Source organism: Mastigoproctus giganteus, chromosome 10 (genome assembly GCF_048544385.1).
Source record: "Mastigoproctus giganteus isolate SK-2022 chromosome 10, ASM4854438v1, whole genome shotgun sequence".
Lineage (NCBI taxonomy): Eukaryota > Metazoa > Arthropoda > Arachnida > Uropygi > Thelyphonidae > Mastigoproctus > Mastigoproctus giganteus.
Window position 1 is genome coordinate 71,469,751 of NC_143584.1, and position 25,133 is coordinate 71,494,883.

The window sequence follows — 25,133 nt, forward strand, 5'->3', positions numbered from 1 at the left end:
TGATTAAAACACTGTATAAATGGCTGTAGCATTCAAATTCATCATAGGTGTGAACACAGAATTGGATTAAATGGATAATCCAATTTTTAACCCTGTCACTTAGAGTGAATATGAATATACCCTCTCACTGTGAACTCTTGGTTATTGATTAGCATATCCATTCAAGTTATTTCAGAGTCTTATGGACAAGGAAAAGATGTGTAAATACGTCTTGCTTCAGTCCCAAATGCGTCCCAGTTCTTTTCATATGACAATAAGCACTGTTAACTTCTAGAGTTGAATGTGCAATTTTCTTTTGCTGAAGAGGGTAAAGAGTTGTGCTGTTTATTTTTGTTATTATATTTCACTCTAATTATCCACCCACAATATTAGAATATTGTTACTGGTGGCTTAAGCTTTGAGGGAACAACTGAACTCCTCTGTATCATTTCTTCATTTTAATGTGGAAACGCCGACCGGGCTAGCCAGGTGGGTAAAGTGCCTGCCTGGCAAACCCAAAGGTCGCGGGTTCGAATCCCACCTCGGGCTTGGATCAAAGTACTGCAAAAAAACCTTGGGAGATGCATTATGGCCACAGAAGCCAATGCGCCAACAACTACAAAAAAAAAAAAAAATGTGGAAATTGACCTTCAACCAACCCATATTAATTTGAATTACAATTTACATTTATTTGGATGTTCAGTATTAAAAAAAAAAAACCATGCTGTTACAAATCAGTGTTCTATAGGAGGATTGAGTGTACAATACTGCATTGTGGAACTTGAAATCGTTTATAATTTAGAATGTAGTTTAATTGCAACTGTTACTAAGAGTTTAATTGCAACTGTTACGTGGTCCTTGAGGTTGATCACAGACATTCTCTCAGATATGCCAGACAAGCTGTTCTTGCTACCTGGGAGTCTAAAACGCTGATGGAACTGATATTCGGGTGACACTCAAGTCAAAGTGGACCCAATTTCGGCGAAGTCCGGACGGTCTATGACAGCCAAATCCTCTGCTTGCACCTTCACGATGGTGGGACTGTTAGTAATCCTGGGTATAACCTTCATGCACAAGTACATGGTGGGTGACCACCCAGGTGTTAACCAACGTAAGCAGGGGTCGAGGTGTGGGCCCACACCACATGGAGGAACGCCGCCCCTCTATGTTACCAGGCAGTACTAGGTGGTAGATGACTCTCATCAACCGGTGAAATACCACCACTTTGCTTATTGGAGGCTTGAAGTGGTGGAACCCATGTTTAGTCTCTAGAGCTAAGTTCCGGCCAACCCTTCCCTATCTCTTCCATCATGCAGTATGATTAATGATTTTTGAGGTTATAATGAATGTCGTGGCGAGATCCAATATTCCTTACATTTCGAGGGTACAGCTCTAAAACGGTGTTCGCAGGCCGGCTGCTAGTTAGTACACTGGACTGAACCTATTGGTAACTCTCTAGGAAGCTTCCGGATCAGCTAGTGTGTAATCTTGCTACCTCTACTCTGCCAGATAGTGACTGGAGGGAGTCCGAGTAGTGTGTATGCGGGGAGCATTGTCAAGGCCACGTTATGTCAAGGATCTGGGTATATTCTTACCACATGTACGCCATATCCAAAAATTTCATTACTTCATACAGCATGTCCCACCCACTTTTTCTTACTTTTGAATACACCATGAATTGTCAAAATAATAGAGCAAGCTTATCTGCGAAAAGATCTAAACCTCCCAAGGACTTCCTAATTCATTTCACAAATATACGTGGTCTCAATTCTAATCTCAACGATGTCCATTTCCATTCAAATTGCAGTCTTCCAAACCCCATGTACTTTTTCTGACTGAATCTCAGTTATCAGTTGATTCAACTACTGCTCATCTCAGATGTCCAAATTATTTGCTGTATGATTCCTTTCGCCTCAAAGGTGGTACTTGTGCGTATGTCCGTTCTGATATTCCCTGTCAAAGACTTGGCAATTTGGAATCTCCTCTCTTTGATCTTCTCTGGCTTAAAATCTCTCTACCTCATTGTGTCAAATTCATCTGTTGTCTCTACCGTTCTGCCAACTCCACTAATCACTTGGAGCTCTCTGACTTCCTCTCGTTGCAACTTGACTTTCTCCAGTCCAACTTTCCTAACAGTGAGGTAATTTTCCTTGGTGATTTTAACGTTCACAACTCCAGCTGGCTTCCGTTTTCTAGTCACACCGACCCAGCAAGTCGGGATGCTTAGGCTTTTGCAATTACTAATGACCTAGCACAGATTGTTCATTTACCTACAAGAATACCGGACAATCCTAATCATACAGCCAATACGCTTGATCTTTTTCTCACAAACAACCCTATCTAAGTACAAGGTTGAAGTGAGAGGTCCTTTAGGCACTTCAGATCACAACTTGGTGATTGTCTCTTCTCCAATGGAACCTTTATCTCATGGCTATTCCCAACCTCGTATTGTTTGGCATTACAAGAATGCAAAATGGGATGACCTGCGAGACTTCTTTTCTTCTTTTCCTTGGTCTGATTACTGTTTCAAAACTTCTGATGTCAACGTTTGCTCAGATCGTGTCAGTGAAATTATTCTTGCAGGAATGGAATCCTTTATCCCACACTCCACTTTAAAATCTCATCCTTTATCTAAACCTTGGTTTTCCAATAAATGTGCTAAGGCTGTCCAAGAGAAGAACGTTGCATATCGTAATTGGCTTGTTTCTAATTCTTCAGTTTCATTTTCTGCCTACAGCAAAGCTCGCAACAATTGTAAAGCAGTTATTAATCAGTCCAAATTAGAGTTTGAACAGGCTAAGAGTAGAAAACTTGCTTCTTGCCCTAATGGTAGCCGAGCATTCTGGTCTCTTGCCAAAGCTATTGGCCGCAACTTTTGCCCATCTCTGCTCTCACCTCTGTCCAAACCAGATGGTTCTGTTGTCACTTCAGCCAAGGATAAAGCTGACCTGCTAGCATCCCATTTTTCTTCGAGCTCATGTATTAATGATCTTGGTAAAACACCTCCCACCATTCCTAACACGCTCCATTCAATGCCTCCTGTGGTCTTCCGTCAAAAGGATATCAGAAGGATTTTGATGAATCTTGATGCTAAGAAAGCTCCAGGTGCTGATGGTATTTCTCCACTTGTTCTCAAAACCTGTGCTCCTGAACTTACTCCTATTCTTTGCCGCCTTTTTTTCACTTTCTTATTCCAAAGGTGTTTTTCCTTCTGCTTGGAAATTTGCTCATATCCAGCCAGTTCCTAAAAAGGGTGACAAATCCCTCCCATCCAATTATCGTCCCATTGCAATTACTTCTACTCTTTCTAAAGTAATGGAGAAATCAATTAACCGCCAACTCTTAAACTACCTAGAAACCTTCCGTCTGATCAACGATCGCCAATATGGATTCCGTCAGTGTCGATCCACTGGTGATATTCTGGCTTATGTTACCCATTTATGGACTAATTCAATGGAAAGGTTCGGTGAAACACAAGTAGTTGCTCTTGATATCTCAAAGGCTTTTGATCGTGTTTGGCATAAAGGTCTTCTAAACAAGCTTCCATCTTATGGTTTGCCAACTGTTTTTAGTAATTGGTTATCCAGTTTTCTCTCTGATCGCTCACTGAGGGTGATGGTAGATGGCTCTCTGTCTTCTAACTTCTCCACTAATGCCGGTGTCCCCCAAGGTTCAGTTCTTTCCCCCACTCTTTTCCTCTTGTATATCAATGACCTTCTTCCATTGACTGGAAATCCTATCCATAGTTTTGCCGATGATAGCACATTGCATTCAACTTTCCATTTTGAGAAACCTTGTCCAGCTCAATCAGCTTCAAGTTCTCGAAAATCTGCTGCCAATTCCTTAAATGCCGATCTTCAGGTAATTCTCCAGTGGGGCAAAGACAACTTAGTTGATTTCAACCCTTCTAAAACTCAATCTTGTCTCATATCTCGCAAAAAGGATTCTTCTGCTCCTATGCTTATCTTTAGTGACACTCCGATTTCTAGGCAAAATGATATATCTCTTTTGGGGATTACCCTGACTTCTAATCTCTCTTGGCACAAGCACATTACAAATATTGCTTCCTCTGCATCTAAAAAACTTGGTTTTCTTTTTCGCTCTCGGCGTTACTTTTCTTCCAAACAGCTGCTCACTCTGTATAAATCGCAAATCCGCCCTGCCATGGAATATTATTCCCACATCTGGGGTGGTGCCCCCAAAACCTCTCTCAGGCTTCTTGATGCCATTCAGAAGAGGGCAGTTAGGTTAATTAATGATTCATCTCTAACAGAGTCTCTCCACTCGCTTTCTCATAGACGTACTGTTTCTGCTGCATGCTTCTTCTACAGATACTTCCATGGGCAATGTTCTTCTGAATTGGCTTCTATAATTCCCGCTCTCTCTTTCAAAACAGTCCGAACACGTGCCGCCACCAGCCAACATCCATTTACTGTCCAACTTCAAACCCACAGAACCAACTTTTCATCTTCCTCATTTATTCATTCAACTGCCATTTTCTGGAACAACCTTCCTTCATACGTATTTCCTGAAAATTACAATCTACAGAAGTTCAAGTCCAATATCAACAAATATCTTCTTTCGTCTTCTCAACCTCCAACCCAAGCACGGTACTAAGTACTATAGGTTATAATACCTCTCGTGTTTGAGGTTCTCATAAAAAAAAAAAAAAAAAAGAAATTTAGTTTATATGAGTTTTATAAACTGTTTAGTATAGTAGTTATAAACTGCAATATCACACATGAGCTACTCTTATGTATTATAATATCATATGCAATATTGTTATATAACATGCTATCAAGACTGTTACTTTAATAAGTTTATTTTGTATTGTAGATAGGGGTTCCACTTGGAGATGGTAATATCACCAACAAAAAAGTAGCCAATATCGGTGATGTATGTGAATCCATGAAACAGCAGTTGTTAATTTTAGTGGAGTGGGCCAAATATATTCCATCTTTCCTAGAACTTCCTCTTGATGACCAGGTAAAGTAATCCGTTTTTTGTTTAGAAAATTACCAAACCATCACTTTTAAACACAGAGCAGTTATTCAATCTTTTTGTTTTGTGTTCAGGTGGCACTGCTACGAGCTCATGCTGGTGAACACCTTTTACTTGGTCTTGCACGACGTTCTATGCATATTAAAGATGTTTTACTGCTTGGTAATGATTTTATCATTCCACGGCACTCTTCAGAGGTGGAAATCAGTAGAATAGGGAGCAGAATTATGGATGAATTAATAGGAACATTACGAGAAGTAAACATTGATGATACAGAGTTTGCTTGCCTTAAAGCTATCGTTTTCTTTGATCCATGTAAGTAAAAAACTGTACTGTACATATCAAATAATTCAAAATGTTTTTTTCTTTTCTTTCCAGAAGTGCTTTAATCAAAGGCTTTAATTGCAGGCTTTTTTTTTTATAAAAACCCCCATAAACAAAATGCATTAGAATGTATATTATTTAATACAGTGCGTGGGCTGAAGTTTGAGAAGATGAAAGAAGATACTTGTTGACATCAGACTTAAATTTACAGGAAATGCGTGAAGGGAGGTTGCTACAGCAAATGGAAGTAGGAGGAATAAATGAGGAAGAAGAAAAGTTGGTTGTGTGTGTTTGAAGTTGGACAGTAAATGGACGTTGACTGGTTGTGGCAAGATTCTGGGGGAGAGAGGGGAATTACAGAAGCAGTCCAGAAGAACAGTGCCCATGAAATTATCTATAGAAAAGGAATGTAACAGAGTGGAAAGACTCTGAGAGAGATTGATTTGATTTGGTAGTTGTTGGCGCATTGGCTTCTGTGGCCATATTGCACCTCCCAAGGTTTTTGCAGTACTTTGATCCAAGTCCGAGGCGGGAATCGAACCCGCGACCTTTGGGTTGCTGGGCAGGCACTTTACCCACTCGGCTAGCCCGGTCAGCGGGCGGGCGGGCGAGCGAGCGAGCGAGAGAGAGAGAGAGAGAGAGAGAGAGAGAGAGAGAGAGAGAGAGAGAGAGAGAGAGATTAGAAGTCAGGGTTATCCCTATGTGTTTTGTTTAGGAACAGCAGATGCCTTTTTGTGAAATATAAGACAGGATACCCAATTGCAAATAACAGCTAGGAACTCATAAGATAGAATCTTGTTTAGACAGCCTTTATGTCAAACAGGATCAAAAGCCCTAAAAAAAATATTAAGAGCAACTACTTGAGTTTCAGCAAAATCTTCCGTTGAATTTGCCCATAGATTAGCATTAGAGAAAGCAAGCTTATACAGTATCAGCCAAAAAAAAAAAAAACCCATCCCATTTCACTGATCCATTAATTTCAAATGTTTGTCTAGTTCTGCCTTGAATCTGTTTAAGCTATCAACTTCCACAACAACAGCTGGAAGTTTGTTCCAGCAATCAACTACCCACTGGCTAAAGGCTGTCTATACATCTATTCTACAACTGTCTTTCCTCAGTTTGAATCTATCCCCCCTCAGATTTGTAATCTGAGTGAGAGGAAGAATCTCATCAACATTAAGTCTGCTCAATCTGTTCAGGCCTTGTACACCCAATCAGATCACCTCACAGGTGCCTAGCTTCCAGAAGCTGCAATTTTCAGAACTTAAGTCTTTCTTCATAAGAGCACCTCTTTATTCCCTTCACCAGTCTTGTTGCCCTTCTCTGTACTCATTACTGTAGCAACTCTACATCTTTCTGAAAATGAGGCTTCCAGAGCTGTACACAGTACCCAACGTATGGCCTGACCATTGCCTTATAAAAGGAGATAATCACCTCCTTATCCCTGCTCACAAAATTCCTGTATATCATTCACAAGACCCAATGACCTACTTTGGCAACCTGTCTGCACTGCTCAGAAAACTTTATATCTGACTGCACAATTACCCCAAGGTCTCTTTCATTCTCCACTAACCTGAGTGTAACAACACATAGTTGGTACATTTATCTGCGGTTACTTCTACCCATATGCTTTACTTTGGATTTGTCAATGTTAAACTTCAGTTGCCACTTCTCAGCCCATCTACCCAACTTTTCCAGATCCTGTTGCAGCAGCATACTGTCCTTACTCTTATTAACAACCCTGCTAACCTTTGTGTTATCTGCAAACTTCGACATTAAACCTGAATACCTTTATCAATATCATTGATAAATATACAAAGCAACATGGAGTCCCCAGAAGAGCACCTGTTTACCTGTTGCACATGGAAGACTGCTGCACAAATTGGAGCAGTGCGGCATTGGAGGCAAATTGCTGCTATGGATAAAGGGGTGGTTGAGGAGGAGAAGACAGAGTGGCAATCAATGGACACTGCCATCGTGGACTAATGTTATTAGTGGAGTCCCTCAGGGTTCAGTCCATTATTGTTTTCTGTATTTATAAATGATATTGATGATGCTATATCAAGCTTAATGTCCAAATTTGCAGACGATAAAAAGGTTGGCAGGGTTGTTAAGGACACTACTGATGCTATGCTGCTGCAACAGGATCTGGAAAGGTTGAGCAGATGGGCTGAGAGGTGACAAATGAATTTAACATTGACAAATGTAAAGTAATACATATGGGAAACAGCAACCCCAGAGCAACGTATCAACTCTGTGGTACTACACTGACAGTGGTAGAGAATGAAAAGGACCTGGGGGTAATTGTGCAGGCAGATATGAAGTTCTCTGAGCAGTGCAGATGGGCTGCAAGAGTAGCTCATGTTGTCTTGTCAATGATATACAGGAATTTTTCTAACAGGGATAAGGAGGTGATTGTCCCCTTGTATAAGGCAGTGGTCAGACCACACCTTGAGTACTGTATACAGGTCTGGAGGCCTTATTTCAAGAAGGATGTAGAGCTGCTGGAACGAATACAGAGAAGGGCAACAAGATTAGTGAATGGAACAAAGGGTTGCTCTTACGAAGAAAGGCTTAAGTTTTGCAAATTACAGTGTCTGGAGACTAGGCATCGGTGAGGTGATCTGATAGAGGTGTATAAAGCCTTGAATGGTTTGAGCATGCTCAATGCTGATGGGATTCTTCCTCTTGCTCAGAATAATCACCTGAGAGGGCATAAATTCAAATTGAGGAAAGACAGATGTAGGATAGATGTGCGGAAATTTGCCTTTAGCCAGCGGGTAGTTGGTTGGTGGAACAGACTTCCATCCCTTTTTGTGGAAGTTGATAGCCTAAATAAATTTAAGGCTCAGCTGGACAGGTATTTCAAACGAATGGAGGGGTGAAGTGGAAGTTTTTTTTGGCTGATGCTGCATAAGCTTGCTTTCTTGCATCATATGCCTCTACTAATGCCTACCACTCTCTATCTTTTCCCACCCAACCACCCTTTTATCCATTGTAGCAACTTGCCTTTAATGCCATAGTGCTCCAATTTGTACAGTAGCAGCTGTATCGAAAGCTTTCCTGAAATCCAAGTAAATGATATCAAAATTATTTTTTGCATCCAGTTCCTTTGATGATGATTGGATACTATGATGTGACCACATCATAGTATCCAATCAAATTGGTCAATTTTGAGTCAGATAGACTTCAGGAATGGTCAGAAAAATGGCAGCTATGCTTTAATTCAACAAACTGTAAGGTATTACAACTGGGAAACAGTAATCCCAAAATAACTTATTCACTTGGTGGAGTTCAACTAAACCCAGTACTGGAGGAAAGGGACTTGGGTGTTACGATACGGTCAGACATGAAATTCTCTGAGCATTGTAAACAGGTTGCAAGGAAGGCCCATGGTGTCCTATCGATGATCTATCAAACTTTTGCAAGTAAAGATAGGGACATGATAATCCCATTATATAAGGCTTTTGTTAGACCATACTTGGAATACTGTGTTCAAGTATGGAGACCGCATCTAAAGAAAGACATCGAGCTTCTTGAAAGGGTGCAAAGACGGGTAACTCACCTGGTGAGATCGGCAAAAGGACGTCCTTATGAAGAAAGACTTCGAATATGTGGGTTGCAGAGTTTGGAAACTAGACACCTTAGAGGAGATTTGATTGAGGTGTTTAAGGCTCTGAGAGGCATCAGTAAAATGAATGAGGACGAAATTTTCAAGATTATAAATGATGCTAAAACTAGGGGTCATAAAATTCAATTTATGAATTGTTTAGATTGGACTGCATGAAGTTTTATTTTTGCCAGCGAGTTATAAATTACTGGAATAAGTTGCCTACATGGGTGGTAGAGGCTGACAGTTTGGGGAAATTCAAAGGTCATGTGGATAGTACCTTTGGGTGAGGGAAGTGCATAGGATGATAGGTTTAATTTCTTTTTCTTTTATTAATTATTTATCTATTTTTTTTTTATCATTGTTTTATTCAGGTTTTGGGTTTTTTTTTTTTTTTTTTGCTGGTGCAGCATAAACCATAGGCTTTATTGCACCATGTGCCCATTACTATTACAAATTGGTTAGACAAGGGTTCTGGCACCTCCGTAGCCAGGAGCAGCAGTGCACAAGCACACGCTTCTTGATTAGACCGGGGTTCGAGCCTGTGACCACCAAGTATGGAGGATGCAGAAAGGTCAGGGAATGACCACCGCATATCCCCGGAGCAATATGGCATTAGTTGCTAATCCGCCTAAAAACCAAATAACAAACAAACAAGGGTTCCCCTTGACAAACCCATGCTGTGTCTGAATTATTGCTGCAGTCTTGTCTAAAAGACTGCAGCAATAATTCAGTAAAGAAGCATTGTAGGGTCTAAAAGACCCTACAATGCTTCTTTAACCAGTGACTCCATAATTTTCCCTGGCACAGAAGTCAAACTAGCAGGTCTGTAATTACTTGTCACCTTTTGATCCCCCTTTGTGAACTGGAGATACATTTGCACATCTCCAGGCCATGGGGACTCCCTGCAAGTCCAGTGATGCACTCATAATTATGGCTAAGAGTTTGCTTACTTCCTCTGCTGCCTCCTTTAATATAACTGGATAGATCCCATCTACCTCAGGTGCTTTTCTTTTGTTTAACCTCAACAATTTCTTCTCCACTTTGCTCTCAGTTATTACAAAATCATTTAAATCCCTGTTAGTTTTATAAACATCTGGCCCCTCTCCTTGAATAACTTCTCAAGTGTGAATGTAGATGCAGAATACTCATTTAGTTCGGCAGCTATCTGAGAATGATCATCTAGAGTCAAACCATTGATATCAAGTGGACCAATCTGATTCATCCTCTTCCTTTTAGAGTTTATATAAGTAAATAAGTCTTTGCTGTTTTTCTTTGCATCCTTTGCCAAATATTTTTCATAATCTGCCTTCACTTGCCTAAACTCCTTTGTGACTTGATTACAGACTAGCTTGTATCTACAATAGGCTTATGTGTTGCCTGACAAATTATGTGCATCCCATGCATTTTTCTTTTCTGCCACATACAGATGAGTATCATAAGCCAAAATATCACCAGTGGATCAACCGGTGGAATTGATGAAATCCATACTGGTGATCATTGATCAGATGGAAAGTTTCTAGTTAGTTTAAGAGTTGGAAGTTAATGGATTTCTCTGTTCTTTTAGAAAGAGTTGAGGTAAGTGCAATGAGACAATAATTGGATAGGAGGGATTTGTCACCCTTTACAGGAACTGGCTGGATATGAGCAAGTTTTCAAGGAAGGAAAAGCAGCAGTGAAATTATAAGGTGTAATAAAGGTAACACAGAAAAGGGGCACAGGATTTGAGAAGGAATGGAGAGATGCCATCAGGTCAGGACTTGGAGCTTTCTGGCAACAAGATTGTTCAAATTATTTTAACATCCTTTTGAAAGAAGACCATAGGGGGCATTAAGTGTAATGTACTGGAAATGTTTGGAGGTGATTACCAAGATTAGAAGAAAAGTAGGTTGCTAGTAAATTGGGTTTATTTATAGCTGAGGAGGCAACTGAACCATCATGATTTTAAGGAGTTGGGAGTATGGATGGGTAAAAGTTGCAGCTAACTGTTTTGCCAAGAGATCAGAATGCTCAATTACTGTTTGGAGATCAAGCAAGTTTTTTTTTCTCTTAGCCAGTTCAAAATCTAGTTTCAATTGATTAATATCTACTGTATAATTTTGTTTACAAGATTTAGTGTAGGCAGAAAATGAACCTGGAGATTGGATGCAAGCCAATGGGGATGTCCAATAGCCTTATTTTGAACAGCCTTTGGACATTTTTTTGGAAAATTAAGGTTTAGATAGAGGATGAGATTTTAAGGTGTAGTGTGAAATGAAGAATTTCATTCCTACAAAAATAATCTCTCACATGATCTGACCATGCATTAAGGTGCAAGATTTAAAACAGTAATCCAGCCTAGAAAAAGAATGGAAATCTTGCAGATTGTACCAACTTGCATTCTTGCGATGCTCAACAATGTGAGGCTGAGGATGGCCACTAGAGAAATGTTCTATTGGAGAGGATACCATCACCAATTTGTGATCTGGGGTGCTTAGAGGTCCAACAAAGGTGAATTACATGATCTAATTATATGTTATGAATCCATAAACATTTGCTTATGAGAAATGAACTTGATACCCTAGGTGTTCCCCCGTAATTAAAAGCATCCTATTAAATTGCACATTTAGTAGGATGCTGGCAGGTCAGCTTTATCTTTAACTGAGGTAGCAATAGAAACAACAGGTTTTAACAGAGTCAGGAGTATAGATGGGCAAAAGTTAGCATTAGCATTAGTAGAGGCATTTGATGCATGAAAGCAAGCTTATGCAGCATCAGCCAAAAAAAAAAATAAAATAAATAAAAAATAACCATTTCCACTTCACCCCTCTGTTCGTTCAAAATACCTGTCCAGCTGAGCCTTAAACTTATTTAGGCTATCAACTTCCACGACAAGGGATGGAAGTCTGTTTCACCAACCAACCACCCGCTGGCTAAAGGCAAATTTCTGCACATCTATCCTACATCTGTCTTTCCTCAATTTGAATTTATGCCCTCTCAGGTGATTATTCTGAGCAAGAGGAAGAATCCCATCAGCATTAAGCATGCTCAAACCATTCAAGGCTTTATACACCTCTATCAGATCACCTCGCTGGTGCCTAGTCTCTAGACACTGTAATTTGCAAAACTTAAGCCTTTCTTCGTAAGAGCACCCCTTTGTTCCATTCACTAGTCTTGTTGCCCTTCTCTGTACTCGTTCCAGCAACTTTACATCCTTCTTGAAATGAGGCCTCCAGACCTGTATACAGTCTGACCATTGCCTTATACAAGGGAATAATCACCTCCTTATCCCTGCTAGAAAAATTCCTATATATCATTGACAATACACCATGAGCTACTCTTGCAGTCCATCTGCACTGCTCAGAGAACTTCATATCTGCCTGCACAACCACTCCCAGGTCCCTTTCATTCTCTACCACTGTCAGTGTAGTACCACAGAGTTGATACGTTGCTCTGGGGTTGCTGTTTCCCCATATGTATTACTTTACATTTGTCAATGTTAAACTTCATTTGCCACCTCTCAGCCCATCTGCTCAACCTTTCCAGATCCTATTGCAGCAGCATAGTATCAGCAGTGTTCTTGACAACCCTGCCAACCTTCGTATTGTCTGCAAACTTGGACATTAAGCTTGATATACCATCATCAATATCATTTATAAATACAGAAAACAATAATGGACCCAATACTGAACCCTGAGGGACTCCACTAATAACATTAGTCCATGATGAGCAGTGTCCATTGATTACCACTCTCTGTCTTCTCCCCCTCAACCACCCCTTTATCCATAGCAGCAATTTGCCTCCAATGCCACACTGCTCCAATTTGTGCAGCAGTCTTTCATGTGCAACGGTATCAAAAGCCTTTCTAAGATCCAAGTATATAATATCAAAGTTATTCCCTGCATCCAGTTCTCTTGTGACTGCATCATAGTATCCAATCAGATTGGTTAGGCAAGACTTCCCCTTAACAAAACCATGCTGTGTCCAAGCTATAACTGAAGTCTTGTCTAGATGATCCTGCAGTGCTTCTTTAACAAGTGCCTCCATTAATTTTCTGGGAACAGAAGTTAAACTCAGAGGTCTATTATTACTTGTGTCAGCCTTTGATCCTCCTTTGTGAATTGGGGTCACATTTGCACATCTCCAGTCCATGGGTACCTCCCCTGAGTCCAAGGAGGCTCTCATAGTTATGGCTAAGGGTTTGCTTACTTCCTTTAATATAACTGGATAGATCACATCCACCCCCAGGTGCCTTTCTTGTGTTTATCTTCAACAATTTCTCCTCCACTTTACTCTCAGTTATTACAAGATTCTCTAGCTTACTGCCAGAGTTGAATACACCTCTGGCATTCCCCTCGCTGACTAACTCCTCATGTGTGAATGTCGATGCAAAATATTCATTTAGTTTGTTAGCTCTGTGCAGGATCATCAACAGTTGACCCATCGATATCAAGTGGACCAATCTGATTCGTCCCCTTCCTTCTAGAGTTTACATAAGAAAAGAACTCTTTGCTGTTTTTCTTTGCATCCCTTGCCAAAGATTTCTCGTAATCTGCCTTCGCCTGCCTAACATCCTTTGTAACTTGGTTACAGATCAACTTGTATCTATCATAGGCTTCTGTGTCATGTGTTAATTTGTATGTATCCCATGCATTTTTCTTCTCTGGCATATGTGTCATTAGTTCATCTGACATCCATTTAGGCCTAAACCTTGAACAATATTTCTTAGTTGGTATGTAAAGCCTAGTAGCTTCCAAGGTAAGTTCTTTGAATGCTTCCCATTTTGAATTTGCTGTTGGTAACATCATCAGTTGGTCCCACTGTATAGAATTTAAATACTGTCTCAGTCCATCGTAGTTGCCTTTACGAAAGCAATAACCCTTCTCTTTACTCCTAATGGTAGTTACCTCTTTGAGTAAATCCCACTTCAGCGCACTGATCACTGCCACCTAGTGGTTCATTTATCTGCAGATTCTTAATGCACATAGAATCACTACTGATAATCAAATCAAGAGTATTACTCCCTCTAGTTGCCTCCTGAACATACTGATGTAGAAAACAATCATCCTTTAGTCCACAAAAGCCTTGCTAGTGTGTGAGTGACCAGCCCCCAAATTCCAGTCAATATCTGGGAAATTAAAATCCCCCATTATAAGACTCTCTGATTTACTGGCCCACTCTATTTCCTGTACAGTTTCTTATTATACTCATCAGAGTCATTAGGCCTATAGCACACTCCTACTCTCAATTTTGATCTCCCAATGCTTATGTCATACCAAACTGACTCGACACAGCACTGTCCAGCGATGTTGACTGGCTTCATTTCCTTGGATTTTATGTATTTCTTAACTAATAGCATAACCCCTCCTCCCTTCCTATCCTGTCTATCCTTTCTGTAGACATTGTACTCCCCAAATTCCAGTTCTGCATTCCTTATATCTGTGTGACACCACGTTTCTGAAATCCCAACAATATCTGCCTTTTGATGTTTTGAGCAATACCCGAAATTCATCAAATTTATTTACTAAACTCCTAGCATGGTGTACACGGAAGTATACATGCACCTGTTCTTTTTCTTAGCTACCCTATCACAACCCATGTGTTTACTTGTACTCCAATGATTCCCAGCAGTCTCTGAAATATCCTGCATCTTATTTTCCAGGTTGCTGCTCATTCCAATAGAAGCAGTGCAAGAATCACTTTCACCTCTGCCAGTGGCTACTGTTAATCTATTAGTCCTTATATCCCCCCAATCTAGCAGTTTTCTGACCCACCTAACACTGCCTCGATAGCATCAGCAAACATTCTTGCACCCTTTCTATTTAAGTGCATCCCATCCCTGTAGAAGCAGTCTCTCCTGTTAACAAAGTTGCATATGGGCCTTCTAAACAAGCTGCCATCTTTAGTTCTTTCTTCCACTCTCTTTTCCTTTTGTATATTAATAACCTTGTGACTGTAAATCCTAACAATAGTTCTGCTGATGATAGTACACTACATTCCGCCTTCCAGTTTGAGAAACCTTTACACAAGCAGCCACAACATTTGAAATTTCTATCACCAATTCCTTAAATGTTGATCTCCAGGTAATTCTCCAAAATAACAAAAGTTGCTGCCAATAGCTTTGACAATACAAGAATGCTCAACAAGAAACAAGTATTATAGTCTTAGCCATTTCAAAATTTAGTTTGGACCGATTAATAACCACTTTACAATTATTGCAAGCTTTGTTGCAGCAGAAAATGAACCTAGAGATTTGGATGCAAGCCAGTTGTGATATGCAACATTCTTATCTTGAACAGCCTTAGCACATTTATTGGAAAACCAAGGTTTAGATAAAGGACAAAATTTCAAGGTGGAGTGTGGAATAAAATATCAACATAAGAAGATTTAAAACTCAAGGAAAAGAAGAATAGAAATCTCTCAGATTATCCTATTTTGCATCCTTGTAATGGCCACGAAAGAAAGTATCCATCAGAGAAGAGACCATCACCAAGTTGTGATCTGAGGTGTCAAGAGGATCACCAACCTCTACTATAAGCCAATATATCCAGAGGTGATATAGTGGCTTATGTTACTCGTCTTATGTTACTGTTCACAAATTCAGTGGAAAAATTTGGTGAAACTCATGAAGTTGCACAACTTTTTTTAAGGTTTTTGATTGTTTGGCATATGTGCCTTCTAAACAAGCTGCCATCTTTAGTTCTTTCTTCCACTCTTTTTTCCTTTTGTATATTAATAACCTTGTGACTGTAAATCCTAACAATAGTTCTTCTGATGATAGTACACTACATTCTGCCTTCCAGTTTGAGAAACCTTTACACAAGCAGCCACAACTTTTGAAATTTCTATCACCAATTCCTTAAATGTTGATCTCGAGGTAATTCTCCAATGGGACAATAAATACTTCACTTCTAAAACTAAGTCCTGTCTTATGTTTTTCAAAAATGAGTCTACTGCTCCTATGCTTATCTTTGATTTGTAATCTCTCTTACTATAAACACATAGCAAATATTGTTTCCTCTGCATCAAAACTGGGTTTTCTTTTTACTGTCAGTGTTACTTTTATTCTAATTTACTCTGTGCAAGTCTGAAATCTACCCTACCATGGAATATTGTTCCCGCATCTGGACTAGTGCTCACAAAACCACTCTCATCAGAATTTCTCTCAAGCTCCTTAACTGTTAAAAAGAGCCAATCAGATGACTGAGCTCTTGCACTCTGTATCTCACAGAGACATTTAGTTTCTGCTGCATGCCTTTTCTATAGATATTTCCACGTGCAATGTTCTTCTGAATTGGCATCTTTAATTGCACCACTCTCTTCCAAATTAGTCCAAATACATGCCATAACCAGTCAAAATCAAGTCAATGTTTGACTCAAACTCACAGAACTAACTTTTTCTTTTCCTCAATCATCCCTGCTACTTCTGTTTTTTTAAAACAACCCTCATTTGTGTGTATTTTCTGAATATTACTATCTATGAAAATTAAAGTCTAATATCAACAAGTACCCCAGGGGCTCACATAAGGTGAGTATGGGCTTGGCACACCCAGGGTCCTAAGCTGGATATCATCATTCTTCTCTTTCTTGGTGATTCCCTTCTACTTCTTACACACACACTCTCTCTCTCTCTCTCAGGGTAATTCAGAAATTTTATTTTGGCTGGTGCAGCAAAAGCCTCGGGCTTCCTTGCACCGTATGGCTAATAATAATAATTATCTTCTTTCTTCAAAGCCTTCAACCCATGCACAACAGCATTTAGTGCTACAGTTTCTATACCTTTCATGTCTGAAGCTTGCGTAAAAAAAAAGAAGTGAAGTCCCTGCTTGTATCTGCTGCTAAATTATTAGCAGCCCCTGTAGCCGAATGGTCAGGTGCTGCACTCCTGCACCTGACCATTTGATGAGACTGGGATTCAAGCCCCTGACTGCTAAATACAGTTCGATCTGCCAACCCGCACTGGACCAGTGTGGCAGATTATGGTCCATTTCCCTCAACATGAATCTTAGAGGAAGCTACCATCCTGCAGTGGATCACTAGAACAAGATAGAACATATCTTGTTCTATTTAGGTGTATTCTATCCCATATGTTAACAAGCCCTGGCTGGCTATGAAAAATTCTACACCATGAGCTTTGCTTTCTCTCTCTCTCTCTTCAGGGCCAATTTGAAACAAAACATAAAGGCCCCTGGGGTGAATGGGATCTATCCTATTATATTAAGGGAACCAGCAAAGGAAGTAAGCAAACCCTTAGCCATTACAAGAGCATCTTTGGATTCAGGGGAACTACTTATGGATTGGAGACATGTATGCATTCCCAATTCATGGGAGAGGGTTGGACCAAAAGATGACATGAATAATTATAGGCCTGTTAACTTAATTCCTATTCCAGTGAAATAATGGAGCCACTAATTAAAGAAATAATGCAGAACCATTTAAACAGAATGCAATTATACTGCATTCATATCATGGATTTGTTAAAAGGTGAACTTGTCTGACTGGATACTGTGATGTAGTAAAAAGGAACTGGATGCAAAAAATAATTTTGATATCACATACCTTGATTTCAAAAAGCTTTTGATACTGTTGCACACAAAGGACTGCTGTACACATTGGAACAGTGTGGCATTAAGAACAAATTACTGCTATGGATAAAGGGATGGTTGAGTGGGAGAAGATAGAGTGATTATTAATGAACACTGCTCTTCATGGACTAATGTTATTAGTGGAGTTCCCCAGGGTTAAAAAATTTAGGAATGGGCCCAGTGGTGTTTTCGGTGTTTATTGATATTTATGAAGCTAAGAGGTGTGGCAATAAAGTTCCATTGCTGTTGCAGATATGTTCATTGAGTTTGAAAACAAATGGAAGGGGTATATCTTGTTCAAACTTCCTCCAACAGATAGTTCAACAGAGATTGTCCAGCAGGCTGACAGCTAACAACCAGTTTCATCGGTAGCATTAATTCTGTATCATGATTTTGCAGTGGAGCAATGAAAGAATATCAAATTTTGTTTTAAACTGGGAAAATCTGCAACAGAAATGTATGAAATGTTAAAAGCTGTTTATAGTGATGAAATGCTAAGTTTTACCAGTGTGTTTGAATGGTATAAGCGGGATACGAGGATGTTCATGATGACCCAAGAATTAAGCGTCCATCAACCTCTCGATATGAGGATGGAGTTCCAAAATTTTGGGAATTTGTGGCAAGAGATTGTTGTTTGACCCTCAGAATGGTGGCTGATGAGTTGGATTATAATAAGCAGATGATTTATCAAATTCTGCATGATGAAGATTTAGGCAAGGGGAAGGTCTGTGCAAAATTTTTGCTGCACAGCCTCATGGATGAGTAGAAGCTTTGAAGAGTAGCATAGTGTGAAGATTTAATCTAGACTTGTCAAGACAATCCTAATTTCCTTGACTGTATTGCCTTTGTAGGTGAGTTTTGGATGTTTCAGTATGACCCAGAGATGAAGCATCAGAGCATGCCATGGACTTCAAAATCATCACCAAGGCCCAAAAGCTTTTGTTTGCAGAAGTCCAGGATCAATGATTCCACTGATATTTTTTGGCAAACAGAGATTGATTCTTGAAGAATTTTACCTGAAACAGATAGATTCAATGCTGTGTATTCAATCTACAGGCATTCTATGCACATTTCCTGGGGTGAGGATGCAATTTCAAGAGAAAGATATCTGGTTCTTGTTGCATGACAATGCCCCTGCCCATTTTGAACTTTCTGTGAATACATTTCTGATGAAACATGGCATTATGCAGATCAAGCATCCATCTCTCCCGATGTAGCACCAGTGGAATTTCAGGAAGTTGAGGACAAAGAAAATTGCAACTGTCAAACTGAACATCATCATTTTGGATGCCTTCACTGAGTCTTTTCAGAAACTTTTAACTCTGTAATAAGTGCATTCAATCAGGTGGTGAATACCTTTAATAAAAATAAAACCATTTTTGAGCACCTTCACTTTTATTATTATTATTTTTTTTTTTTTATTGCACAAGTCTGGGAACTTTGCCACACCTTGTATATCAGGGTTAATGTCTGTTTGAAGATGAAAGAAAGGTTTGCAGGTTGGTTAATGACAATAATCATGGTAAGTTACTACATAAAAGATCTAGAAAAATTATGCAGACAGGCTGAGAAAGGGGTTTAGCATTGACAAATGCAAGGTACTGCATATGGGTAGCAGTAATCCCATAGTAACATACCAACTACATGTTACTATGCTCAGGATAGTGTAAAATGCAAATGACCTGGGGTAATTGTGCACTCAGATATGAAGCTCTTTGAGTAGCACAAAGAGGCTGCCAGGACAGCTCATGGGGTTTTGTCAGTGATATATGGAAACTTTGCTAGAAGGGATAAGGAAGTGATTAACCCATTGTACGAGGCATAGGAGGGAATATATGATGAGAGCCTTGTCAATCAGTTTGGCCCTGGAGAGATTGTGCAATGCTCATGGGGTAGAATTTTTTTTGCTTGGTCTGTGCTTGCTAACAGCAGAGACTGCTTCTACAGGGATGGGATACACTTAAATAGAAATAGTGCAAGAATATTTGCTGATGCTATCGAGGCAATGTTAGGTGGGTTGGAAAACTGCTAGCTTGGGGAGATTGACAGACTAAAAGTAGCTGCAGGCAGAGGCAAAAGCGATTTTTGCACTGCTTCTATTGTAATGAGCAGCAGCCTAGAGAGCAAGTTGCTAGGGACTTCAGGAGCTGTTGGGAGTCATCATGGAACAAATAAATACATGCACTGTGTTAGGGTAACTAAGAGTAAGAACAGGTGCATGTATACTTGCATGTACACCAGTGCTAGAAGTATAGTAAATAAATTTGATGAATTTGAAGTGCTGATCAAGGCATCAAAGGCAGATATTGTTGGGATATCAGAGACATGGTGTCACACACAGATATAAGCAGTGCAGAATTGGAATTTGGGGAGTACAATGTGTACAGAAAGGATAGACAGGGTAGGAAGGGAGGATGGGTTATGCTGGATACTACACGACAGTGGTAGAGAATGAAAAGGACCTGGGGGTAATTCTGCAGTCAGATAGGAAGTTCTCTGAGCAGTGCAGATGGGCTGCCAGAGCAGGTTATGGAGTTTTGTCAATGATATATAGAAATTTTGCTAGCAGAGACAAGGAGGTAATTATCCTCTTGTAAAAGGCAATGGTCAGGCCACACCTTGAGTACTGTATACAGGTCTGGAGGCCTCATTTTAGGGAATGACCACTGCATATCCCCGGCGCAATATGGCCTTAGTTGCTAATATTCCTAAAAACCAAATAACAAACAAACAGTCTCATTTTAGGAAGGACGTAGAGTTGCTAGAATGAGTACAGAGAAGGGGAACAAGATTGGTGAGAGGAACAAAGAGTGTGCTTATGAAGATAAGCTTAAGTTCTGCAAGTTGCAGTATGTGGAAACTAGGCACTTGCTAATGCTAACGTTACCTTCTGTATATACAGTTGCCCAATTTCGTGGTACCAAACTCTTACAATGCTCTCCTGCATTGCAAGAGTGTGGCTTCTTGTTGGCTTCTTCTGACCAATTTTAGATGACATTATGTACCAGCAATTTTCAATAGGGTTCAAATCTGCACTGGTGCCAGGGGGCCAGTCCAACACTGTAATGCCAGCATTTTTGAGGTATGACTGCACCTTAAGGGAGAGAAACGAGGGAAAATATTGGTGTGAGTATGTTTTAAGCCTTGTGAGACAAGAAGACAACCTCACCATTAAATCTAAATAGCATAAAACTTACCAGTTTTGTTGTGTGGCAAGGTGTTCAAGTCCTGTTGAAAAATGCAGTTTTGGACGTCTGTGTGAGTGATTCTTAATAACGGATTTCAGGCACTCCTCCAAGGTAGCAGTGTGGGTTTCTGCATTCACTGTTCTGTTAATAAACTTAATTTGCCCCACCCCTTTTATTGTTATGCATCTCCAGACCATCTGACCAGTGTGGATCTTGACAGTGGGTGTTATGCAGTCAGGATGGTATGCCTGCGATTTTCGTCTTCTCACATTTCGCTTCCCATCTGAGCCATGCAGGTTGAATTTTGTCTGCGCGGGTAGCACAGTGGTATCATCACCGTCCACCCAATACTGGGTGGAAAAGCCCTGGGTTTGAATCCCGTCGATGACGTGAGGAACTTTAGTATGCTTTTTTCACTCCGTGGCTGAGTTAGTCGGTCTCAGGCGTAGATAGCATGGTTTTTTTCTGCAGAAACTGGGGGTTTTTTTCATCCAGCAAACAGGCAAATCGACCAGAGGTCACATGCAATTTACAGACAAAATAAATATGTGGGTAAATGTAATCATTTACATCTACCCAAAATATGATATTAATACAAAATATCATAATTAATACCAAATTATGATATTAGGGAAACACTAATATCATAATTTTTTCTTTCAGGTTGAATTTCGATTCTTCAGAAAAGATGACAGCGTCCCATTGCTCTTTTGCCCATGAAAGATGCGTTTTAGCCCAAGCAAGTTGCTTCTTCCTCATTTGTTGGGTCAACAGAGGCTTCTTCTTGGGCCGATATGCATGCAGATCACATTCCAAAAGCCATCTTTGGATAGTTGGTGCACTTGTTTCAACACTATCTCAAAGTCCAGTTTTAGATCAGGAGCACTAGAATCGCAATTACGAAGTTTCAAATATTGATCTTGGGAAGGTCACTCTCTTAATGTGTGATCCAGGTCTTCTCTTCACCTCACTGGGTTTTGCACTTGAATTTCAGCATCCGGGATACTGTTGATTGGTGGCAGCCTATTTTATCAGTGATAGCATGTGTAGAAAGCCCTTCCTGGGACAGAGCAACAGCTACACTTTTTTTTTTTTTTTTCTTGGCATCAACCGAACATATGGAGCCATGCTTACACCTCCGCAAAACAGGATATTAATGAGCGTGTATAGCCATCTAACACCATACTTTTGCGACAAACAATGTCTTATACTTTTCACTACAAATATTTCTTTTTTTTTTAAGGTGATGCAGTTTTTTTGTCCACCACTGTATATAATGACAATGATTTTAAAAGATTTACAGCATGTTGTAAATTCGAGTCTTTATTTTGAAGATTTTCAAATTCGTTCGCAAAAATATTTTTCTCTTCCACTTTCAATTATTATCATAGCCTGTAAGAAGCTTCATCTCGCTGCTAGTTCCAGATAAGCAGTCACCTGCGCTTTACGTGGGAACACCCTTAAGCATAAGGCTGTCAGGGGCACTGATTCCTCATACAAGGCAGTCTTTACCTTTTCAATTAACTCAAATATTTAAGGAACAGCTAAATATAAAATTTCATGAAAATCGATAAAACCATTTTTGAATAAAATGTAATTTTCAAATTAATCTCCAACTTCATTGACCTTCAAGTAGAAAGTCAGTTTCTGATAAAAATCTTAAAACTATTAGTAAAAAAACAGCAGTGATTTTGGGGGCCCCCTCTGATTGGGGGCCCCTAGGCAGCTGTCTTTTTTGCCTGTTGGATAACGTGCCCCTGCCTGTGTTAACAATTTTATTGGGTTTCTAACTTTTTTTTTAGTGTTTTTCTTTATTAGACTGAACTTTTTTTTTTTTTGAGTGCTCTGCCCCATCCCTCTTTTTCCCATAAGCCCTGTTGTTTTTAATGCATGAAATAACATAACACAGAGATTTTCAGGAACACGTATTGTGTTATAGCAGAACTGACTACTATTATTTTGTCTTTATTTTTGGCTGATGCTACATAGGATTGCTTTCTTGCATCAATTGCTAATCCTGATACTAATCATAAACTCTCTTGTATTGTGTTCTGGCAAAATTCCTGACAATTTCAGTTTAATGGTTTGTTTCAAGTATGGGAAAAATAGTGGATGTGATTATACTTTGGACTTTCATTAAAATTGCGATATAGGTGGTAGATGACTTTCATCAACCGGTGAAATACCACCACTTTGCTTATTGGAGGCTTGAAGTGGTGAAACCCATGTTTAATCTCTAGAGCAAAGTTTCCGGCATCCCCTCCCCCCATACTTCTTCTTCAACCCATGCACAGTACTAAGTACTATAGGTTTTTGATACCTTTCGTGTTTGGGGTTTTCATAAAAAAAAAAAAAAAAAAACACGGCAATCATTATAATAATCTCTAATTGATCTTCTGACAGAGGTTAGTGCTGATACATCATATTTATTCATAGTTGAATATAATAAAAACTGAAGATTATATGTTAGGTGTCACTTTACAATATCTTATACTGTGAAATCTTCTGTAACAAGTTTCCTGTCTTTTACACTTCAAATAAGTACCGTATTTCCCCATGTATAAGACGCACCTTAATTTTGGGGCCCGAAATTTGAAAAAAAAAAATGTATTACAAAGTTATTGAACTCAAGTTTTGTTCATCATAAAATTCATACAACTCCTCATCACTGTCAAAACTCCCATCCATTAGTTTGTCCTCATCTGTGTCTGATGACGAATCACTGTCTTCATATATTGCCTCATCCTCAGTTCCATTTATGGCATTTGAAATGCCACACTTCTTAAATGACTTGACAGTGATCTCAATTTTGATATTATCCCGGGATCTTTTCACACCCAGGTACAAACTTCTACTATAGTTGGTTTCTTCACTCTTCTTGCTGGTGTAAAATTGTCCCCAGAAGACTTCATCCATTGGTTCCATTCATCTCTCACGGCAGCTTTGAAGAGTTTGTTAATGCTGACATCAAGTGGTTGGAGCTGGGATGTCAAGCCTCCAGGTATGACGGCAAGTTTTGTTTTTTGCTCTGCAGCAATCTTCTTTGTGTTTTTTGTTATGTGTGCCCTGAACTGATCAAGCACCAATAGGGCAGGTTTGCGTAAGAGTCCACCTGGTCTCTTGCTCCAAACTTTCTCAAACCAGATCTTCATCCCATCTTGATCCATCCAACCCTTGTCATGAATGTGGACAATCACTCCTCGAGGAATGTTTCTTTTGGCATTGTTTTGCGTTTGAAAATCAGCATAGGAGGCAGCTTGGTTCCGTCGGCACAACAAGGTAGAACAACTGTATAATGTCTCTTTTCATGTCCGCTTGTCTTCACAGTTAGTTTTCATCCCCTTCTTATCAACAGTTCTGTTACTTGGGACATCAAATTGAAGGGGGACTTTGTCCATATTTGCAATCTGTCCCAACTCAAACCGATGTGTCTTCTGACATTGAATGACAAAACGATGAAATTCAAGGACCTTCTGCTCATAGCTTTCAGGCATCTTTTGGGCAAGTCTGGTGCTTGTACGCATGCTTAGTCCATTCCATTTCATGAACCTGAAGCACCAATTGTGTCCTCCTTTGAAATCAGTAACTTCTTTTTCATCAGCAATTCTTCTTGCCTCATGCTGAACTATCTTTGTGGACACAGGAATTCCAATTGCCCTTTGCTCTTCAATCCGTATCTTCAATTTCCTCTCTAAATCAGGCCATTTTGCTGACTTGCCTCTCATGGCCTTCTTCTGCTGTGGCATTTTTAGTAGGGTTTCTTCGTCCCATAGACAGTCTTGGATTGTTTTTTTCAGTGGACCAAACTTACGTTCAGCAGCACGATTTCCATTCACTTTTGCAAACTGGATCACTTAACTTGAATTCAGCACTGTATGAAAATCTTTTCTGAGCCATTTCTGGGCAGAACGTGGTAAAATGTAACCTAATATACCGGTAACAAGTGCGAAACAAGGAGCGCAAAGACAACAAGCATGAAAAAGCGGGAAATACAAGTAAAAAAATCTACAACCACTGTATAAGACGCGCCCAGTTTTTAGACCCCAACTTTTTCGAAAAAGGGTGCATCTTATACATGGGGAAATACGGTAAGTAGGGAAGTGTGTTGTTACTTATTCTCTTGTATTATACCTATACAACCATCCAGATGGTTCTATTTTAAGGCTGCTTAACCTTTCATCATTGGGAAGGTACTTAAGATGCAATGAGTGGCAACCCAGTTGTAACTTATTTACAAGGTTGCATATCTTAGACTAATAAAATATTAGGCCTTATAAGCCTCAGACTGTGACAAAATGCATTCGGGATCACAAGTTGCTTCAAATTCACCATATTTGTTCATAGTTAAATGTAATGCAAACTGAATCATGTAGGTTTGCAGTCATTTGCATCATTTTACAACATGGGAAAAGTTATGTGGATTCTTTATGCTATACCTTTTCATTTAAAAAATAATGAATGACATAG

General features: G+C 39.6%; 1 protein-coding gene across 1 annotated transcript in view; it reads left to right on the plus strand.

The window, feature by feature from the left end:
- The window catches only part of LOC150079076 (hepatocyte nuclear factor 4-gamma-like), a 180,518-nt gene that overhangs the window by 127,623 nt on the left and 27,762 nt on the right, over positions 1-25,133 (plus strand). Inside the window, exons 4-5 of the mRNA XM_090382941.1 lie at positions 4,816-4,965; positions 5,055-5,295. Coding sequence (XP_090239067.1) covers positions 4,816-4,965; positions 5,055-5,295 — 391 coding nt within the window. The remainder of the gene's footprint in view (positions 1-4,815; positions 4,966-5,054; positions 5,296-25,133) is intronic.